Below are 21,872 nucleotides of genomic sequence, written 5' to 3'. Positions count from 1 at the left end.
AACAACAACAACAACAAACAAACAAAAAACACAGTCTACACTACAGTACTAATTATCAGTTGACAACAGGTGAGTCACCACAAACGTATTAACTCTCTCCATACGAACGGCGAAAGAGACGACGTTAACAGCGTTTCACCCCAATTACCATCATCAAAATATTGCAAGCGGAAGGGTCTTATACTGAAGAGGTGAATGTTGACAAAGAATACCACAATTCTGACGACGGAAGCTAAAGGTTCCGTGATTCAGACACCCACTGGACATCCGAGGGGTCTGTGTAAAGGATAAGAGAGGACTGGCCGTACTGAGTGAGTTAAAAACATCCCTTTTTTAGGCGCTGTAGATAGCCACCCACCCACCCTTTAAAATTTTTTTTTTTTATACCTTTATCATCGATTACGAGAACATGAATCGCAGCTTGTTACATGTGAACACCGTGCACTCGGAATCACTAAGCCACAGAACAAGTGAAAGACCATGCAACCACTTGTAGTACAAAACAACGTGAGAAATAGGAATCGTGTACACATTCTCATGCACAACACACACACACACACACACACACACACACACACAACATGTGCAAATACACACACACATACACACACACGCACGCGCACACACACCCATACACGCACGCACACACACACACACACACACACACACACACACACACACACACACACACACACAGGATAGCACGAAAGTGTGTGGATGCTCTCTCTCTCTTTCCCCTCATGCACATTTTCAGTTTCAGTTTTCCAAGGAGGAATCACTGCGTTCGAACAAGCCCATATACGCTTCATAAAGTAGTATGATCCTACCTCAGATCAAGGCTGATGACCGGGAAGTCACTGTATTTGTATTTGTATTTGTTTTTATCACAGCAGATTGATATGTGTGAAATTCGGGATGCTCTCCCCAGGGAGAGCGCGTCGCAATACTACAGCGCCACCTTTTTTTTTTTTTTTTTGTTTTTTTTCCTGCATGCAGTTTTATTTGTTTTTCCTGGATTTTTCTTAAGAATTTTGCCAGGAACAACCCTTTTGTTGCCGTGGGTTCTTTTACGTGCGCTAAGTACATGCTGCACACGGGACCTCGGTTTATCGTCTCATCCGAATGACTAGCGCGCAGACCACCACTCAAGGTCTAGTGGAGGGGGAGAAAATATCGACGGCTGAACCCTGATTCGAACCTGCGCGCTCAGATTCTCTTCGCCTCCTAGGCGGACGCGTTACCTCTAGGCCATCCCTCCACATCCATCCCCATCACAGTTTTTCACTGAGATTGTTTTTGTTTTTGACTCACTTGTGTTCGGTTGTCTGTGTGTGTGTGTGTGTGTGTGTGTGTGTCTTGTGTCCGTGGTAAACTTTAACATTGACATTTTCTCTGCAAATACTTTGTCAGTTGACACCAAATTAGGCATAAAAAATAGGAAAAATTCAGTTCTTTCCAGTCATCTTGTTTAAAACAATATTGCACCTCAGGGATGGGCACAAAAAAAATAAAAAAATGAACCCTAATTATATGCAAACTGCATTTACTGTTATATTTATATTTTTTGTATTCTCTAAACTTGGCACTGATATTCTGACCCAACAACAAGAGCAGTCATTATTATCATTTTTTGTTTAAAAAGGAACTTCTTTTGCTAAGCATGGAAGTTTTATTTATTTTGCAAACGTTTGGTGCAGAGAGTAAAGATGGGAAATTACTATGTAATTAATGCTAGGGGGACTTAATTTGCTTTAAACTGATCTTTCTCATCTTAAACATTACATTTTGAAATTATACTCAATACATAAAAAGCTTGGATTTTTTTTTTAAAAGTGTATTGCAAGTGAGTCTTGAAGGCCTTGCCTCTCTTGTTGTTGTTGCTGTTTTCTCAGACTGGTTCCTACATAGAACTGAGTGAGCTGTTGGCTCAAATGGGAAGTCTTGGATCGCAGTCTTGGTAACCAAGCTTACTCCATGAGGTCTCAAAATTAGGTCATCATTATGGGTGATTATTTTCTCCTTTTATTTTCAAAGAGCCTTTTTTTTAAAAAAATCACCAACAAAGCTGATTTTGTTAGACCTTTTAGCTCACATAATTTCAGCATGGGCTGGAGCAACTGTGTGAGAAATGAGGAGCACACAAACACAAACACACAAACACACACACATGATATTCCTTTCTCCGTAGAATCCCGCGACACCGTGACGACACAGATAACAAAAAAGAAAAAAAATCTCAACTTTTACGTCATCATTGAGTTTTGTGACGCTAATGGAAACACACAAAAGTCGTTCTCAGTTTCCTCGCTACCAGGCGTCCATGATCAAAAACTCTTTTTGAGAAGCACTAGACCTCGCCAATCTTTTCGCTTCCGAAATACACTAGACATGACTGCAGGGGAGTTAAGATCTCAAAGCTAAGGGGGCACCAAAGACCAGCTGGTTTGGACAGGTTGGAAGCTCCATCAACCAGACCAGAAAGGCAAGAAACACAACAGTTTCACCAGCCATGGCTGATGCCAAGAAGAAGAAGGTTGTTGGCCCGGTCAAAAGGCCAGATAATTTCGATGAGCTGGAGAAAGAATTCGAGACCGTTTTGAACGAGTTGCTGAACGACGAGAGCTTGGAAAAGTTCAAGAAGCAGTATGAGAAGCTGCACACGGCTTTGGTCAACTCGCACGAAAGCGAGCGGGCGCTGATGGACAAGATTCGCGATCTGAACGAGGAGATTTCCACGAACGCGGAGAAAGTGTCAACCGCCCTCAAACTGTCCAAGGATGACGAAGCCCGTATCACCAGTCTCACTGGGGAGCTAGAGGGAGCGTGGAAGAAAGTGGAGTATTTGAAAGTAGGTACTGGTTTTTATATAAAGATTCTCTCTCTCTCTCTCTCTCTCTCTCTCTCTCTCTCTCTCTCTCTCTCTCTCTCTCTCTCTCTTTCACACACACACACACACACACACACACACACAAATACACCCATGTCACTGGAGCTGATGACATTAAATATTTCAGTGCTCTCTCCCTCTCTGTCTTTGTCTCTCTCTCTGTCTCTTCATATTCTAAATCGAATAGACAGTATTGAAAAGATGTTGTCTTGGGGCTTTTTGGGTGTGTTTTTTAACAAATCGTTGTGTGGACTAATGGAAGCGTTCAAGAGTTGATTATAGACTGATTGAATCATTAAATTGCGTCGATAATTTATAATACAAAAAAAAAGAAGAAGAAAAAGAAAAAGAAACGTTCAGAGTTCTGTTTGTTGCGGTGTTTGTTGCCGTTCTTCAAATGGCAATGATGACAACGACGATGGTGATGTTGATTGTTGCCGTTACCATTATTACCAATACCATCATCATCATCACCATCATCATCATCATCATCATCATCACCAGCACCACCAACCAATAAACCAAATGCTGTGGTTATTACAACGTGCAGCAAAGAGAGCAGTGGTCGAAAGAAACCATCAGTGCTCTGCAACAGGAGATAGAGCAGTTGAACCAGCTGGTGCAGAAAGGAGCCGATCTGGCCGTCCAGTTCCAGTCTTCAGAACCCAGCGGGTAAGATCACACGCACACATTTATATTTTATATTTGTATTTGTATTTGTTTTTATCACAACAGATTTCTCTGTGTGAAATTCGGGATGCTCTCCCCAGGGAGAGCGCTTCGCTACACTGCAGCGCCTCGCTTTTTTGGGGTTTTTTTTTTTTTTTTTTTTTTTCCTGCGTGCAGCTTTATTTGTTTTTCCTATCGAAGTGGATTTTTTCTACAGAATTTTGCCAGGGACAACCCGTTTGTTGCCGTGGGTTCTTTTACGTGCGCTAAATACATGCTGCACACGGGACCTCGGTTTATCGTCTCATCCGAATGACTAGCGTCCAGTCCACCACTCGAGGTCTAGTGGAGGGGGAGAAAGTATCGGCGGCTGAGCCGTGATTCGAACCAGCGCGCTCTGATTCTCTTGCTTCCTAGGCGGACACGTTACCTCTAGGCCATCACTCCACTCCACATCACTGACCATGTTACGAATCAGCGCCCATGACTTACAAATCGAACACACAAGATATAAAAAGACACCATAAGAACAAAGACTGTGTGATACTTGTAACAGTTCAGAAGATGAGATTCACCTTTTAGACTATTGTGTAAAGTACACTACTTACAGACACAGATTCCTAATCGATGTATGTCGTCCAAATGCAAAGCCTAGTGAATTGATCCTTCTAACAGAATTACAGCCGAGGCTGGCGAAATTTGTTCACGAATGTTTCTCTTCTTAATATGCACATGTCTATGTTTCATTGTGTCTTATAAACTTTAAGGTTTTATGACAATAAAAAGTATTCCATTCTATTCTATTCACATCACCACGTGCAGTGGGTTGTACAGCGATACGTGGTGGAGTGGTGGTGTAGAGGTAACACCGCATCCACCTAGCAGGAAGTGAGGGAATCTGAGCGCACAGGTTCCAATTCCACACACGCCAGTGTTTCCACCTCCTCCACTAGGCCGTGAGTGGTGGTGTGGACGCTAGTCATTCGGGTGAGACGATAAACCGAGGTTGTGTGTGGAGCATGCACTTCAACGCATGTAAAAGAACCCACGGTAACAAAAGCTTTGTCACAGAGATATTCTGTAGAAAATCCACTTCGATAGGAAAACAACCACAAGAAAAGCTTGCACTGTGTCAGAAAAAAAAAAAAAAAATAACGTGTCGCTGCACACAGAGAAATCTGCTATGCAAAGGGTAACAGGAAATGCACTGTGATAGGTATACAACCATATGCATGCACTCAAGGGCTGTGCTGCTGGCTAGGCATCTGCCTAGCAGGGTGTAGTGTAGCATATATGAATTTGCCCGAATGCAGTGACGCCTGCTGCGGGGTCGGCTGAACTATGAACACCACCATCAAACCTCCTCTCCTCCTCCCAGCTATCCCACTATCACTCGTTAAAGTGGACACGAGGTGAAATACCATCATGCTCTAAAAAAAAATTTTAAAAAAACAACAACAGAACCTAGGGAAATGGGCAAAACAGTTACAGAACTGAACGTGTCTGCGCATTCAAGCAATTATATCAGTTTTAGCTCAAAGCTTGGCGCAACACAGGATGCCGCCATATTACTGGGGCTTGGCTCTCTAGGAAGGAAACAGAAAGAGGTCATTTGTGACGTCATCAGCAGTCATCCTCCTTTCTGTCTCCCGGGTATCCCACTGTACCTTCTTAATCCACCACCTCACCACCTCTCCCCACAGTCCCTCCTTAATCCACCACCTCTCCCCACAGTCCCTCCTTAATCCACCACCTCTCCCCACAGTCCCTCCTTAATCCACCACCTCTCCCCACAGTCCCTCCTTAATCCACCACCTCTCCCCACTGTCCCTCCTTAATCCACCACCTCTCCCCACTGTCCCTCCTTAATCCACCACCTCTCCCCACAGTCCCTCCTTAATCCACCACCTCTCCCCACAGTCCCTCCTTAGTCCACCACCTCTCCCCACAGTCCCTCCTTAATCCACCACCTCTCCCCACAGTCCCTCCTTAATCCACCACCTCTCCCCACAGTCCCTCCTTAATCCACCACCTCTCCCCACAGTCCCTCCTTAATCCACCACCTCTCCCCACTGTCCTCCTTAGTCCACCACCTCTCCCCACAGTCCCTCCTTAATCCACCACCTCTCCCCACAGTCCCTCCTTAATCCACCACCTCTCCCCACTGTCCCTCAATCCACCACCTCTCCCCACTGTCCCTCCATAATCCACCACCTCTCCCCACTGTCCCTCCATAATCCACCACCTCTCCCCACAGTCCCCCTTAATCCACTACCTCTCCCCACAGTCCCTCCTTAATCCACCACCTCTCCCCACAGTCCCTCCTTAATCCACCACCTCTCCCCACTGTCCCTCCTTAATCCACCACCTCTCCCCACTGTCCCTCCTTAATCCACCACCTCTCCCCACTGTCCCTCCTTAATCCACCACCTCTCCCCACAGTCGTGATAATTATCACTCTCTGCGAGTCGGCCAGACTAAAAGCAGCAACAGGAAGGATTTGCAGCCCCACTTTCGTCTGATTTTATTGGAGAACCGCGAGCGTATGCGTATCTCTATTTCCTTTTTTGTCTTTCTTTCTTTTCTCTTTCACCTACTTTCGTCGTGGAAATCACTGTCCTACCGAAAGGAATTGGAACAGTTTCGATGACTACTTTTTTTTTTTTAGCAAGTTTTCAAGATACATTTAGTTTTATGACTGCACCCATTATTTGCTTTAGTCTTTTAAGTTCACTTTGAGTGTGTTTCTTGTCAACATCTTTGCCATTACGCATTCGAACTGATCCATTTATAAACTGTGCCAAAACCAAAAGTTTTCCCAACAATGGCGAGCAGTGGAAACTCAGAAGAAGAAAAAAAAGCGAGTGAGGGGTGGTGGGCTGCCCATGACCTGTCATACGACCTACTTCTCGCTCTGCAAGCGACGAAAGGAAAGGTCCCACACGAACAGAAAGCGTGCCTTTACTCGCACAAACACTCCTCACTGTCAAACCTTCCTTCTCTTCCTTCTCCTCCACCACCACAGCTTTGGCTTCTAGGCATGAACACACCACCATTCGCAAAAGTTTGTCAGTTCATTAAAAATTGTTTGAAGCATTCAGACTGCGATCAACTGTGATGACTTAGAATCCTAAAGTTTGTTCTTGATGATGAATTATGACCGCGTATTTCTTGTTGTTTTTCTTACGATTATGGTCATGTGTATGTGCCCCTTTATGAGGGGCAATGGCGTATACATAAATGAATTATCCGTATCCGTATCCGTATCCTCCACCACAGCTACATGCCTTTGGGGAAAGTAGAGGGGAGAGTGGGGACCGGCACCAAAGACTCCGGCCAGCCAGGGGGGACGGACGGGTCGGGGGGGCAAGATCACTTGGACGGGGTGGAAGATCTGAAGATGCGGGTCCAGGAACTGGATTCTGAGAAGAGCCGGCTGCAGGAGATGGTCAACACCACCATGACGGAGGTCCGACAGAAGACCATGGAGCTTCAGCGCGAGAGGACCCGCCGGATGAACGCGGAGGTGGGAGTGAGAGAGAGAGAGAGAGAGAGGATGTGTATTTTGTATTTTTTTGTATTTCCCTTTTTTGTCACAACAGATTTCTGTGTGTGAAGTTCGGGCTGCTTACCCCAGGGAGAGCGCGTCGCTACTCTGAGAACGCCACCCCCTTTTTTTTTTTTTTTTTTTTTTTTTTTTGTGCGTGCTATTTGTTATACCTATCGAAGTGGTTTTTCCTACATAATTTTGCCAGTGACAACCCTTTTGTTGCCGTGGGTTCTTTTATGTGCGGTAAGTGCATGCTGCACACGGGACCTCGGTTTACCGTCTCATCCAAATGACTAGCGTCCAGACCACCACTCAAGGTCTAGTGGAGGGGGAGAAAATGTTGGTGAAAGCCGTGATTCGGACCAGTGCGCTCAGATCCTCTCTCTTCCTATGCGGACACGTTACTTCTAGGCCATCATTGCACATGATGTGGGTGGCGACCACTCTGGAGGCGCGAGTTCGAATCTGCTGAGGACCAGGTTAAAAAAAAGAAAAGAAAAAAAAAGATGTCCCCTGTCTGCACCCCTCCACCACCCTCATCTTCACCCCCTCCCTTCTTCCCCTCCCCTCCCCCTCGCTTTCTTCTCTCATGTGATCTCAACAACTAAAAGTGAAAACCATCATCATTCCCCTAATCATGGTCCGTATGCCGTATGGACCAGGTTGTTTAAAAAAAAAAAAAAAAAAAAAGGCGGCAATACAAGGTCATCCAGGAGTCATGACCTGGGTGCGGCCCGGCCCCCTTCGGGTGTAAGGAGTTAAGGGCCGATACAATTGACTGAGGGGGGCTTCTTCTCTGAAGACCTTGGGGGGGGGGGGGGGGGGGGGGGGGGCGTAAGATAAGAGTGCAATGAAAAGACAAGACACACATCCACCAGGAGACGGACCAGAACAAACACCCGTTTGTATTGCATTGTATTGTATTGTATTACTTTTTTGTCACAATACATTTCTCTGTGTGAAATTCGGACCGCACTTCCCAGGGAAAGCGCGTCGCTACACTGAGAGCGACACTCTTTTTTTTTCCTGTCTGCAGTTGTTGTTTTTTTAATGTTTTCCTATCGAAGCGGGTTTTTCTGCAGAATTTTTTGCCAGGAGCAACCATTTTGTTGCCGTGGGTTCTTTTACGTGCGCTAAGTGCATGCTGCACACGGGACCTCGGTTTATCGTCTCATCCGAATGACTAGCGTCCAGGCCACCACTCAAGGTCTAAAGGAGGGGGGACGGTGGGGTAGGGGGGGGGGGGGCGAGAGGAGGGAGAGGGGGGGGGGAGGAAAATACTGGCGACTCAGCCGTGATTCGAACCAGTGGCCTTCAGATATCTCTCGCATCTTGGGAGGACGCGTTACCTCTTGGCCGTTACCTCCAAATTAACCCCCAACCCCCCACCCCGTCCCCCACATCGCCACCACCCCTCCTGAATGCCTGCAGCAAGGTTGTGGGTGTGTACAGACCGAGCAGCTTTAGTGAGTCAGTTGTACACTGTTAATGTGCGACAGGAAGACACGTACATTTCAAGTGACAGTAGCCATGTTTTATCAGTTGCATATCCTTACCAACTTTTACCTTTATCAAACAAACCCTTATGTAATCCGAAAAATCAAAACAGTACAAAACTGCAGCTTCTTACCACATCCAAGGCAAGGAAAAGGGTGAAAAAAAGAAGTTGATTTCTTGTGCCCCCTGAATAAACAACTGTGATTAATGGCATGACTCACAAAAAAATGTATCAAGGTGGTGGTGCACTGTAGCGCAAAATAGCCTCCCTTCCCTGCCTCTTCTTTGTCTTCAGTTTCTCCAGTTTTAGAGTTATGCATGCGTATGAATGACTGGTGCGAAAGCGCTTTGATTTGTCTCTGCACAAGATTCGGTGCAATATAAATACCATTATTATTATTATTTATTGTAGTAACCTGACGCGTTTGACCCGGGGACAGCAGCCCGAATTTCTTTCACACACAAAGAAACAGAGAAAAAGATGTTGTGACAAAGAGTAATACAATACAATCCGATACAACCCGATGTGATACAACACGATACAATACAATATTCTCCATCCTATCCTCCTTTTTTAGTTGATTTTTATTCTTCTTTTTCTTCTTCTTCTTCTTCTTCTGCTGCTGCTGCTGCTGCTGCTGCTGCTGATGATGATGATGATGATGCGTTCGTGGGCTGCAACTCCCACGTTCACTCGTATGTACTGGAGTGGGCTTTTACGTGTATGACCGTTTTCACCCCGCCGTATAGGCAGCCATACTGCGCTTTCGGGGTGATTATTTCTATTTGTTATATATATATATATATATATATATATATATATTCTATTTTATTATTTTGATTAATTAATTAATTACTTTATTTATTTATTCTGTTTTATTTTTCCGAAAGCCCGACCGACTGAGCGCGTTGATTGGTTAACTCTCTCCATACGAACGGCGAAAGAGACGACGTTAACAGCGTTTCACCCCAATTACCATCATTAAAATATTGCAAGAGGAAGGCTCTTATACGGAAGAGGTGAATGTTGACAAAGAATACCACAATTCTGACGACGGAAGCTAAAGGTTGGGTCATTGAGACACCCACTGGACATCCGAGGGGTCTGTGTAGAGGAGAAGAGAGGACTGGCCGTACTGAGTGAGTTAACGCAGCTGATGAATCAGTCAGTCTGCCGCTCAGCAGATGTGGTGTAGCGAGTACTATAAGTATAATAATCATGTGCTCTAGTGGCATAAAGACGTTTGAAAACAAGAGAACGCTGGCCATTGAGGAGAAGCGGGAGCGAAGGAAGCAGGGCTCAACTTCTGGAGACGTTTTCCCTTGCAACACCCGTGGGAAGTTCTGCGCATCTAGAATCGGCCTCTCTTCTCCCATATGAGGACATACACCGACATATAAGCCTGCCTGCCTGCTCATCCGTCGGTCCGACGGGAGTAATAATCATGGATTTGCCCGAACGCAGTGACGCCTGCTTCCTTGCGCAACCGAACTGAACTGAACTGAAAACACTCTCCTCCTCTCTCTCTTTCATTCTCATTTCATCATTCACCTTTTCTCTTCTTTCTTCTCTTCAAACCCCCCTCCACCCCCGACCTCCCCTCTCTCTCTCTCTCACTCTCTTTCTTCGTCTCTTCTAATCCTATTTCAAATTTCTCTCTGTATTTTTTCTTACGCTTTTCTTTCTAAATTTAGAACCCCAGGGCTGGGTAGGTAAAAAAAAAAAAAAAATATTATTGTGCTATATATCTCAATACCCTGGAAAAATGAAACTTCATTCGTTCTTTCGTTCTCCATCCCCCCTTCCCATCCAGAGTTTCAGTTTCACTTTCTCAAGGGGACGTCACTGCGTTTGTACAAATCCATATACGCTACACCACATCTCCTAGGCAGATGCCTGACCGGCAGCATAACCCAACGCGCTTCGTCAGGCCCTGACAGATTCCGAAGAGGCTGGGTCACTCTGAACGGAGGCTACCAGGCACACCAGGATCCCATCAAGACACTGGAGAGGAGACACCAGACTACCATCTACCGCCTTCGCACAGGACACTGCGGCCTCCGAGCACACCTGAAGAGGATTGGAATAGCAGCCACATCCCTATGTGATTGCGGACAGGCTGACCAGACCCCATCCCATATTCTCCAAGACTGCCCCCTGTATGAGAAGATGCGACAGCAGTCCTGGCCTGGGGGTGCTGACCTCAACACCAAGCTCTGGGGAACGGTAGCCGATCTTCGCCGGACGTCCGAGTTTGTGGCATCCCTCGGACTTCGACCCTGACTGCGTAGCTGTCGAACGCAAAAGAAAGAAAGAAAGAACAGTCAGGCCTTGAGTGCATGCAAATATATTTGTGTACCTATCAGAGTGGGTTTCTTCTACAGAATTATGCCAGAGGACAACACTCTCGTTGCCATGGGTTCTTTTTCAGTTGCGCCAAGTGCGTGCTGCACACACACACACACACACACACACACACACACACACACACACACACACACACACACACACACACACACACACACACACACACACGCCGGGACCTCGATTAATTTATCGTCTCGTCCGATCGACTAGACGCTCAGTTCGATTTTTACAGTCAAAGTTAAGAGAGAAGGCGAGAGCGGCCGGGGGGATTCGAACCCAGACCCTCACGCCCGGACTCTGTATTGGCAGATGAGCGTCTTGCCCATTCTGCTACCTTCTTCCACCTTATAGCAGTGGTAGAAGTAGCAGCAGTAGTAGTGGTAGAAGTAGGGATAGTAGTGACAGAGTGCACTTGGGAGAAAGGGCGAGAGCGGGGGCTTCAGAACACCGCGCGGGCTCTGTAACAAAAATTGGCGTCTGACAAGCGTCTTTTAAAAACCCCTTTTAAAAACCCCTTGACTGCCATAAACGTATTACGTACGTGCATAGTGGCGTCACTGATGACGTCATCAGAAAAAATGGGAAATGGCTCTGGAAGGCTGAAAATTCACACAGTTTTTTTTGTCTAGAGAGGTATATCTCTAGACCATTCTCTCAGTTCTAGGCTTATTGTTTTGCTTAATGTTTTATGACCTGAAACACCACTTTCTGCTCCCCCCCCCCCCCCCCCCGGCACTGAAGGGATTTTAAAATTAAGTTAACTGACTCTTCAGCTAACCACCTTCCTTCTTCTTCCTTCCTTCCTTCCTTCCTTCCTATCCAGAACGACAACCGGAGCAAGGCCCAGGATCTGGAGAGCAAGACCACCTCGATCCAGGACCTAACCCGCCAGCTGAACACGGCGCAGGAGCTGGTCAACAGCCAGGAGTCCACCTTGCGCGAGCTGAGGGTCAGCTGCGAGCTGAGCAGCAAGGAGATCGAGAGCCTGACGGGGCGCCTGCAGAAGGTCCAGAGCGAGATGGAGAAACAGAGCGGCTTGGTGGACACCTTGCAGATGGTGTGTCAAGTGGTGTTGGGTGTGGCAGGGGGGTGGGGGTGGAGTGTGTGTTGGTGTTGGTGGGTGGGAAGTTGGGTTGGTGGGTGGGAGTTGGGATGATCGGTTGTGCGTGGGATCACTGGGTGGGTTTGTTGTGGCGTGTTTGTTTATTTATTTATTGTGTGTGTGTGTGTGTGTGTGTGTGTGTGTGTGTGTGTGTGTGTGTGTGTGTGTGCTTTGCGAATAGAACAGAATGGAATGTTATCTTTATTATCAAATGTACCGAGGGGGTCACAAGGAATATTTGGGCGAGGGGTAGGGGTTGTGTGTGTGTGTGTGTGTGTGGTGTGTGTGTTGTGAATGGAACAGAATAGAATGTTGTCTTTATTATAAACCAAATGTACCGAAGGGGTCACAAGGAATATTTGTGAGGAGGGGGGGATATGGGTTGGGTGTGGGTGGGGGATAGTTACATTGTGTGTGTGTGTGTGTGTGTGTGTGTTGTGAATGGAACAGAACAGAACGTTGTCTTTATTATAAACCAAATGAATCGATGGGTCACAAGGAATATTGGGGTAAGGGGTTGGGTGGAGAGCTTCGGGGTGTGTGGGGGATACTAACATAGCGTGTATGTGCATGTTCGTGTGTGTATCTTTGTCTGAGTGTGAATGTGTGTTTGTGTTGTGTGCGTGTGTATGTGTGAATGTATGTGTGTGTGTGTGTGTGTGATTTCATTTTCGTTTGTTTTCTTTAGGGTTTCTTGCTATTAGTTTGCTTTTGCCAGGGATCTATTATTATCACCATTATTATTATTATTATTATCATTCCATGCATGGAAGACACAGTGTTCAGTTCAACACTGAATTCAGTATAGCCACAAAAAAAGCACCACCACAACCCGAAACAGCCACCTTTTTATGTTGTGAAAAAAAAGGCCAACAAAATCGAGATTAAAAGGTATTATCTGCTGGATATTTGGAAAAAAAAAAAAAAGAAAGTGTATATTTTTCTTTCTCCTCTTAGCTGTGTAAGCAAGCAAACAAACAAACAAAGAAACGTTTCTTATTGTCATATCATATTGTCTTGAGAAAAGAAACCATGATCATGAATACTAGCCTAGTAAGGGCATTGTATTCGATGATAAGACAAAAGAAGGGTACCACTTACAATTACCCATGTACTTCATTTTCCTCAGTGATTGTCCCCGGGACCTGTGACCTACTAGTACTCTGACTTTTCATGATAACCGAGAACAGTAACTGCTCCTACCTATGTGTGTTCATGATACGCACATTTCATAATCATTTCATCTCCTGGCCTCATTATTTGTTAATTTCCAGTTGGTAAACCACCGAGGAAAACCATGTGTTTGTTCTGTATTGTCCATGTGTTCTGTGTGGCTTATTCAGGATTAAAGAGGCTATGCCAGTCTTGAATAAAAGCTAATTTGTGTTTGCACATTTCTTCTGTCTTTGCTGCTGTGTGCACATGTCAAATGATTGGTACAAGGACAGGCCTGGCGCTTCCTTTTTTTTAGGAAGTGTCTGGGTTTGTTCCAATGTACCTTTTATTTACCTGTGTACTAGCTGAATCGGTAGCGAAAGCATCACTGACTTGAAGTTGTGTACCTTGTGTAATGGAGAGAGTTACCACTCTTTATTATTTGTTAATCAGTAACAATGATATTAATAGTAAGAATAATGATTATAGTAATATATTCATATAGCGACAAACCTCTCAGTAACATGTAAGTCAAATACAAAAGCACACAAGAACCCCACGCGCGCTCACACACACACACACACACACACACACACACACACACACACACACACACACATGGAAGAAACAGATGTGGATCCATTGAAGATACAGATATGGAATGGATAACCACCACTCAGATTTCTTTTCTTCTTCTTCTTCTTCTTCTTTCTTTCTTTCTTTCTTTTGTGTGTGTGCGCGTGTGAATATCTGAGTGGTCGCTGTTGCTTTGTTGCCAACAAGATTTAATTAATCAACCTGATTTCATCAAACAAAACGCACGCATGCGCACCAATAACCGACTAACAAACTGTCTTCTTCTTCGTATGTGGGCTGCAACTCCCACGTTCACTCGAATGTACTTGAGTGGGCTTTTACGTGTATGACCATTTTTACCCCGCCATGCAGGCAGCCATACTCCGTTTCTGGGGGGCGGGGAGGGGGGAGGCCGGGGGGTGCATGCAGGGCATGTTATTGTTTCCATAACCCACCGAACGCTGACATGGATTACATGATCTTTAACATGCGTCAGTATTTGATCTTCTGCTTGCCGTATGCACACGAAGGGGGTTCAGGCACTAGCAGGTCCACACATATGTTGACCTGAAAGATCGAAAAAAAAACTCCACCCTTTACCCAGCAAGCGCCGCTCCCGAGATTCGAACCCAGGACCCTGAGATTGAAAGTCCAACGCTTTAACCATTCGGCTATTGCGCCCGTCTACTAATTGTCAGACTGAGTGATCATGCTGAGTGATGTGTTAACCCTTTCACCACCAAGCTCGCATTTATGCACAGGCGTGGTAGAGGACCTATTTCACTGAAAGGTGACCATTCATTGGTCTGTTATCCATGAACCTACTGCTCTTAATGTTCAGTGGTAGGATAGGCCGTAGTTTCTATACATCGCAGGGGGAATTCTCAGCTATTCTTAGCCACTATCTTTTCTGTGTTTATACCACAAGGGCATTTTGTACTCTAATGAATTGACTGGCGGTGAAAGGGTTAAAATAATGTTGTGGGGTGACAGGAAGTGAACGAGCAGAGCAACACGCTTCGTTTGAAGGACGACAAGCTGTTCAAGTTAACTGACAGCGTCAAGAAACTCACCAAAGCCAAAGAGATGGCCACCCGCAAGGTATAAATAAACCGACGAAGCGTTGCTTCAGTTCAGCAGTGTGTGTGTGTGTGTGTGTGTTCGTTCGTTCGTTCGTTCTTTAGTTTAGCGTCTTTTCACTATCAGTGATATTAGACGAGTAAAAAAAAAATAAATGAAAATTAAAAAAGGGAAGGATGGGAGGGGGTGGTGCGTGGGATGGGGGGGGGCAGGGGGGAGGGGGAGGAGGGGAGGCAAGGAAGAGGAAAACAGAAAAGAAAGAAAACTAGAAAACTACCAAAAAATGCATAACTAACATGCAATTACATTTAACAGTAATAATTCAATAATAATAATAATAATGATAATAATCAGAAACCATGAACACAATTCTGAAGTACATTAAAGGTATGTAGAAATAGGGCTATGAACTGATGCCCGTGTGTAGGGGGTGATGTATGTATGTGTGAATTTGTGTGTGTGTGTGTTCGTGTGTGTGCTTGTGTGTGTCTGTATGTTTGCGTGTGTGTGTGTGTGTGTGTGTGCTTGTTTTCAAAATGAATGTTCTGTGGTTTACGGGGTGAATGAAGAGTCATTGTGGATGGATTATCGGATGCTGATAACTGTAACAAAGTGGTGGCTGATGAAACAGAGGATGTGAAATGTGTGTGTATTGTGATACACGTGGTTATGAATTGAAGCGGTTTTGTTGTTGCTGTTGTTGTTGCTTGTGTTGTTTTGAACTCAGTGGTAAGGTAGAGCAGCTTGGTGACACAAAAATCCTGCTGGTTGTAATGGACTGGTGGTACGTGGGAAATAGTATACTTGCTGATTTATTCCATGTGGGCCGTGATGTCATTTTGCTGTGATAAGTATTCAACGTTCATGTAATGTACCAAGAACATTGTTGTGTGTTTGTGTGTTGTTTTTTGTTTTGTTTTGTTTTGTTTTGCTTTTAACGGGAAGGCGCAATGTAAAATGTTATCATCGTCAACATTGTCATCGTCGTCGTCGTCATCACCATCATCATCATCGTCGCCATCGTATCATTTATCATCAACGAACCACCAATATATCCTCCATCAATTCTCTATGTAGCATTTACCAACTTCCATCCATCGTCATCGTCATCGTCATCGTCATCCTCCTCCTCATCATCATCGTCATCGTCATCCTCCTCATCGTCGTCCGCCTCCTCCTCATCATCATCATCGTCGTCGTCCTCGTCGTCGTTGCCGTAGCATCATTCATTACCTCACCTCACCTCACCTTCCCTTCCTTCACCTTACCTTCCCTCACCTCACCTTCCCTCACCTTCCCTTCCTTCGCCTTACCTTCCCTCACCTCACCTCACCTCACCTCACCTTCCCTTCCTTCACCTTACCTTCCCTCACCTCACCTCACCTCACCTTGACCGTGACCTGACCTTGACCTGACCTGTGTGTCCTTCCTCCTCCCACCACCAGCTGAAGAAGCTGACGGAGCAGCGGGCCTCCCTGCGGCACGAAAAGGAGCAACTGCACGGCCAGCTTACCGTGGCCACCAAGACCATCGACGCCAACAAGAAGACCAGAGAGCAGGACCAGATGCACATCAACGGCCTCATGCATGAGAGGGACCTCATCAACAAGAACCTCGTCAAGCAGGTCTGGTTAGTTACAGTTACAGTTAAGGTCACGGTCGGTCTGTTCACTTGTCTTAAAGTGTGTTGAAGAGGATAGAGAGAGAGAGAGAGGGGGCGTGGGGGGGTTGGGTTTGGTTGGAAAGGGGGGTGGGGGAGAGGGACGTGTGTGTGTGTGGGGGGAATAGGTGGGGGGTTGGTTGGGAGGGGAGTGGTGGGGGTGAATTGTGTGTGAGTGAGTGTGTTTGTGTGGGGTGGGGTGATGTATGTGTGCGTGTGTGTGTGTGTGTGTGTGAGCGGTGTGTGTGTGTGTGTGTGCACGTGTGTGTGCACGTGTGTGTGTGTATGTGCGTGTGTGTAGGGGGTGATGTACGTATGTATATATGTATGTGTTTGCATTTCTGTGTGCATTAATTATATAATATTGTGTGTGTGTGTGTGTGTGTGAGAGAGAGAGAGAGGCTGGTGTGTGTGTGTGTGTGTTCGGAAGGAGGGAGGGGTGGTGGTGGGGTGGGGTGGGTTGTGCGGTTGTGTTTGTGAGTGTGCTGATTTATGGGAGACGGAGAGACTCAGGCAAGAGGGAGTCTTTTCTCCATTGTTTTCTCTGAAGACCGTGGTATACTCTCCCTAGAGTGTCTCTTATCACCATGTCTCGGCTGGGCCCTTCAGGTGAAAGCGACCGAGAAGCAAGCAAACCTGGTGAGCCTGCATGAGCAGACGTGCCAGAATATGGGGCACGAGATCATGGGCTTCCACAGAGAGGCCGAGAAACAACGACGCATCATCCAGCAGCTGGAGAAAGAGCGAGACCGTTACATCAACGAGAACGGCGACCTGAACATGAAATTGATGAAGGTGGGTACGTTTTTGTATTTGTATTTCTTTTTTTTATCACAACAGATTTCTCTGTGTGAAATTAGGGCTGCTCTCCCCAGGGAGAGCGCGTCGCTAAACTACAGCGCCACCCATTTTTTGTGTTTTTTCCTGCGTGCAGTTTTTTTTCCTATCGAAGTGGATTTTTCTACAGAATTTTGCAACGAAAAACCCTTTTGTTGCCGTGGGTTCTTTTACGTGCGCTAGATGCATGCTGCACACGGGACTTCGATTTATCTTGTGGAGGGGGAGAAAATATCGGCGGCTGAGCCGTGATTCGAACCAGCTCGCTCAGATTCTCTCGCTTCCTAGGCGGACGCGTTACCTCTAGGCCATCACTCCACGATGGTGGTGGTTGGGGGTGGGGTGGTGGTGGGGGAGGGGGTTAGAGAGTCGGGGGTGGAGAGGTTTGGGAGTGGGAAGGAAGGGGTTGAGGTGTGGTGTGGTGTGGTGTTGACCTGGGAGACCACACTTCTGCGAGGGTATATACACACTGGGGCTGTTGGGGCCCATGACAGTGACACTGACAGTGCCGTTCCGTGACTTGCAGAACATGGAGGAGCTGAAGATGAGGGACCTGCGGATCCTGGACCAGAAGAAGCGTGGGGAGGAGCTGGAGTGTCGCCTGAAGGTCCAGCAGAACCTCTACGAGGCCGTGCATCAGGACAGGAACACCTACAGGTGGGTGTGCTGAATTAAATGATTAAGTCAAGCGCTGACTGTTTGTGTGTGTGTTTGTGTGTGTGTGTGTATGTGAGTGTGCGCGCATGCATACACACACACGCGCACGCATACGCAGTCACACACACACGCACGTACACACGCATACACACACGCACGCACGCGCACACACACAAGCGCGAGCATACGCACTCTCGCACACACATACACACACACACACACACACACACATGCACACGCATTCACACGCACTTACACACACACGAACACGATGCAAGCACATCCATGCGCGTGCATCCCCCTGCCTCCCATCCTTCCATTAGTGCACTCACAAACACAACACGTTCCAGTATGCACGAACATAATTATCTGTACACACACACACACACACACACACACACATATTTTCGCATCTAATCGCTTCCCCTCTTATCTAAGCCTCACCCCCCCCCCCCCCCACACACACACACACACATACACACACACACACACTCTCTCTCTCTCTCTCTCTCACACACACACACACTCTCTCTCTCACACACACACACACACACACACACACACACACACACACCTGGGAATGCCGTTTTTTCATTAAAATCCTCTTCCTCTTGTTTGTTTTCTATCATTTTCTCTTTCCTTTTCTCCTTCTTTCCAAGGATGGGAAACAATAATTATCTGTCTCCCCATTCTCTCACCCTCTTCTTCTCTTTCCTCTCCCTTTGTCAACCACTGAAGAATCTTTGGGGATTCGAACTATGGGTCCTGTGATATGGCGGGGCGCCCAGTACTTTATAACCACTCGGCAGTCGCACGCGTCGACAACATAATAATCGCGAGGGAGACACTTCCCACTTGGCAACGTCTTAAGACTATTTCCTCACTATTTCCTCACAATTGTTTGCGAGAGACGGGTGATGAGATTTCGTGCATTCAACATTCTTTGCTGAGATGTGGTTCAAGAGGTTGGTGTTGAGATTCAATTCAGTGCAATGGGCTTTGCTGAGATGTGGTGCAAGAGGTTGGTGATGAGATTTAGTGCAACGGACTTTGCTGAGATGTGGTGCAAGAGGTTGGTGATGAGATTTAGTGCAGCGGACTTTGCTGAGATGTGGTGCAAGAGGTTGGTGATGAGATTTAGTGCAGCGGACTTTGCTGAGATGTGGTGCAAGAGGTTGGTGTTGAGATTCAGTGCAATGGACTTTGCTGAGATGTGGTGCAAGAGGTTGCTGGTGAGGTTCAATGCAATTGACTTTGCTGAGATGTGTTGCAAGAGGTTGGTGTTGAGATTCAGTGCAATGGACTTTGCTGAGATGTGGTGCAAGAGGTTAGTGTTGAGATTCAGTGCAACAGACTTTGCTGAGATGTGATGCAAGAGGTTGGTGTTGAGATTCAGTGCAGCGGACTTTGCTGAGATGTGATGCAAGAGGTTAGTGTTGAGATTCAGTGCAACGGACTTTGCTGAGATGTGATGCAAGAGGTTAGTGTTGAGATTCAGTGCAACGGACTTTGCTGAGATGTGATGCAAGAGGTTAGTGTTGAGATTTAGTGCAACAGACTTTGCTGAGATGTGATGCAAGAGGTTAGTGTTGAGATTTAGTGCGACAGACTTTGCTGAGATGTGATGCAAGAGGTTAGTGTTGAGATTTAGTGCAACAGACTTTGCTGAGATGTGATGCAAGAGGTTAGTGTTGAGATTTAGTGCGACAGACTTTGCTATGATGCATGCAAAGAGATAAGCCGTGAGATTTAGTGCAACACAGCTCCTCAATTCGCCGTCATGATATTCTGTACAATGGCATAATACCCAAAACGCATCAGTTTGACATTCGAAGCATCTTTATAAAAACCAAAACAGGGAGTAGAAACAACCTCCCCCCAACCCCCAAACCCCTCATGTCAACGGATGTCTTAATTAATAGATGCCTCACACAAACTCCCTCATGCCCTCAGCCGATTGCTGATCGAGTGCCAGGACGAGATGAACGAGATGAAGACCAAGCTGCGGATGCTGGAGCACCAGTCGCACCAGCTGAAGGAGGAGGTGGCGGCCCGGGAGCAGGCCGTGGTGAAGGAGCACATGGAGTGCCTCCGGCTGGAGAAGGAGAAGGACGGCCTGGTGGGGGAGGTCCAGATGCTCAAGAACCAGCTCCGTGAAGTGCAGACGGTTGGTTAGGGGAAGGGGGAGGGGGAGAAGAAGGAGGGCGAGAGGGGGTGGGGTGGGGGTGGGTGGGTGGGTGGGGAGAGGCTACTGGTAGGGGAGAGGGAGGGGTTGAGGGGGCGGGAGGAGTTGTGTCGTAAGGGTGCATGATTATTTTGTGGCAGAGATCTAGATGCTGAAGAATTGGCTTCTCACTTTACTGTTGGACCGACTGTGAGCGTACGTCAATCTGCGATATAAGTACAATGCAATGCAATACAATACAATACAATACAATACAACACAATATCCACAGGTGGTCACAGACCTGCGCGCAGAGGAGAAGAACCTGCAGAAGGTGATCGCCGACTCGGACGAGATCATCAAGCGCCAGAAGCGGGAGCTGGACGCCATCATCAGCGAGCGCGACATCCTGGGCTCGCAGCTGGTGCGCCGCAACGACGAGCTGTCGCTGGTGTACCAGAAGGTGAAGCTTCTGCAGACCCTCCTCAACAACGGCAACAGAATGTACGACGAGCGCATTGAGGTTGGTGGTTCTTGTTTCTGTTTGGATGATAAATCTCTGCGGCTGCCTTCACCTCTACACTCCATCTCGTTCACTACGATCGGCTTCGGATCCACTCTGTTTACGCATACCCAGATTCAAACACTCGACTGTTGGCCGCCGTTCTTTCTCTGTCTCTGGACCTTGCGATTGGAATGAAGTCTCCACACTCAGCTCTTTCAAGTCTGGCCTTAAAACCCACCTCTTCCCAAAATAGCCTCCCTTGCCTGCCCTTCCTTGTCTTTAGTTGCTACAGTTTTAGAGTTATGCATGCGTGTGAATGACTGGTGCGAAAGCGCTTTGATTTGTCTCTGCACAAGATTCAGCGCTATATAAATACCATTATTATTATTATTATTATTAAATGATTTCACTTCAGGTCCTCTTCGTCATCATCAAGACGTGTGACGAGCAGTGAATAAGTGAAACGGACTGAGAACGGGGTTGTTGATATTGTTATTGATGTCTTTTTGATACACACCGGCAACGCACACTACGCAGGCATGGACACAGACTGATAACAATATATACACAGATAGCGCATGAGGGCACTGCCATACAAAAATCCCCATTTCTCTCTCTCTCTCTCTCTCTCTCTCTCTCTCTCTCTCTCTCAGTGTGTGTGTGTGTGTGTGTGTGTGTGCAAAGAATGAAGTTCTGTTTTGTGTACTTAATGTACATCAGGAAAATTCAGTCCAGTCGTTTGCAAAGTATACTGCCGAAGCATTTAACTTTCAAAGAAACATGAAAAAATATCACGCATTGTTGTTCTTAAAGACAATCGACTTTGTGTAGACTGCTACGTATGATTTTTTTTTTTCTGCGAATATAATTATTGTGATTTCTTCTCATCACAGGTGTAAATTGGATGTAGGGTTTTTTTTTTAATCATCGGATTTTCACAAATTGTATGTTTTCGATTAGTTGTTTTCATCATTTTAGAACTGTTTTGTTGTTATTGTCATTGTTGTGGTTGTACCCTCATGTCATTAGGGCTGTTAAACTATTGACATTAAAAGTGCTTCCGAGTTCTGAGTTCTCTCTCTCTCTCTCTCTCTCTCTCTCTCTCTCTCTCTCTCTCTCTCTCTCTCTCTCTCTCTCTTATAACATGTGCATGCTTATTTTAGTG

At 46.3% G+C, this 21,872-nt stretch overlaps 1 protein-coding gene across 1 annotated transcript; it reads left to right on the top strand.

Moving 5' to 3' along the window:
- The first annotated feature begins 2,509 nt into the window (after positions 1 to 2,509).
- On the top strand, positions 2,510 to 21,606 carry LOC143296559 (cilia- and flagella-associated protein 58-like). Its single transcript, XM_076608581.1, has 12 exons — positions 2,510 to 2,848; positions 3,438 to 3,559; positions 6,836 to 7,082; positions 11,849 to 12,028; positions 14,798 to 14,905; positions 16,330 to 16,509; positions 17,154 to 17,339; positions 17,908 to 18,038; positions 19,027 to 19,365; positions 19,992 to 20,205; positions 20,495 to 20,725; positions 21,601 to 21,606. Exons 1-12 carry the CDS (start codon positions 2,510 to 2,512, stop codon positions 21,604 to 21,606), a joined length of 2,283 nt encoding a protein of 760 aa, XP_076464696.1.
- The last annotated feature ends 266 nt before the right edge of the window (positions 21,607 to 21,872 follow it).

Source organism: Babylonia areolata, chromosome 21 (genome assembly GCF_041734735.1).
Source record: "Babylonia areolata isolate BAREFJ2019XMU chromosome 21, ASM4173473v1, whole genome shotgun sequence".
Taxonomy (NCBI): domain Eukaryota; kingdom Metazoa; phylum Mollusca; class Gastropoda; order Neogastropoda; family Buccinidae; genus Babylonia; species Babylonia areolata.
This window is presented reverse-complemented; position numbering and strand designations above follow the sequence as displayed.

Coding starts and splice junctions, on each gene's coding strand:
- LOC143296559 (XM_076608581.1), top strand. CDS start 2,510: ATGGCTGATGCCAAGAAGAAGAAGGTTGTTGGCCCGGTCAAAAGGCCA. Junction 2,849..3,437: donor AGAAAGTGGAGTATTTGAAA/GTAGGTACTGGT, acceptor TACAACGTGCAG/CAAAGAGAGCAGTGGTCGAA. Junction 18,039..19,026: donor CAGGACAGGAACACCTACAG/GTGGGTGTGCTG, acceptor GATTCAATTCAG/TGCAATGGGCTTTGCTGAGA.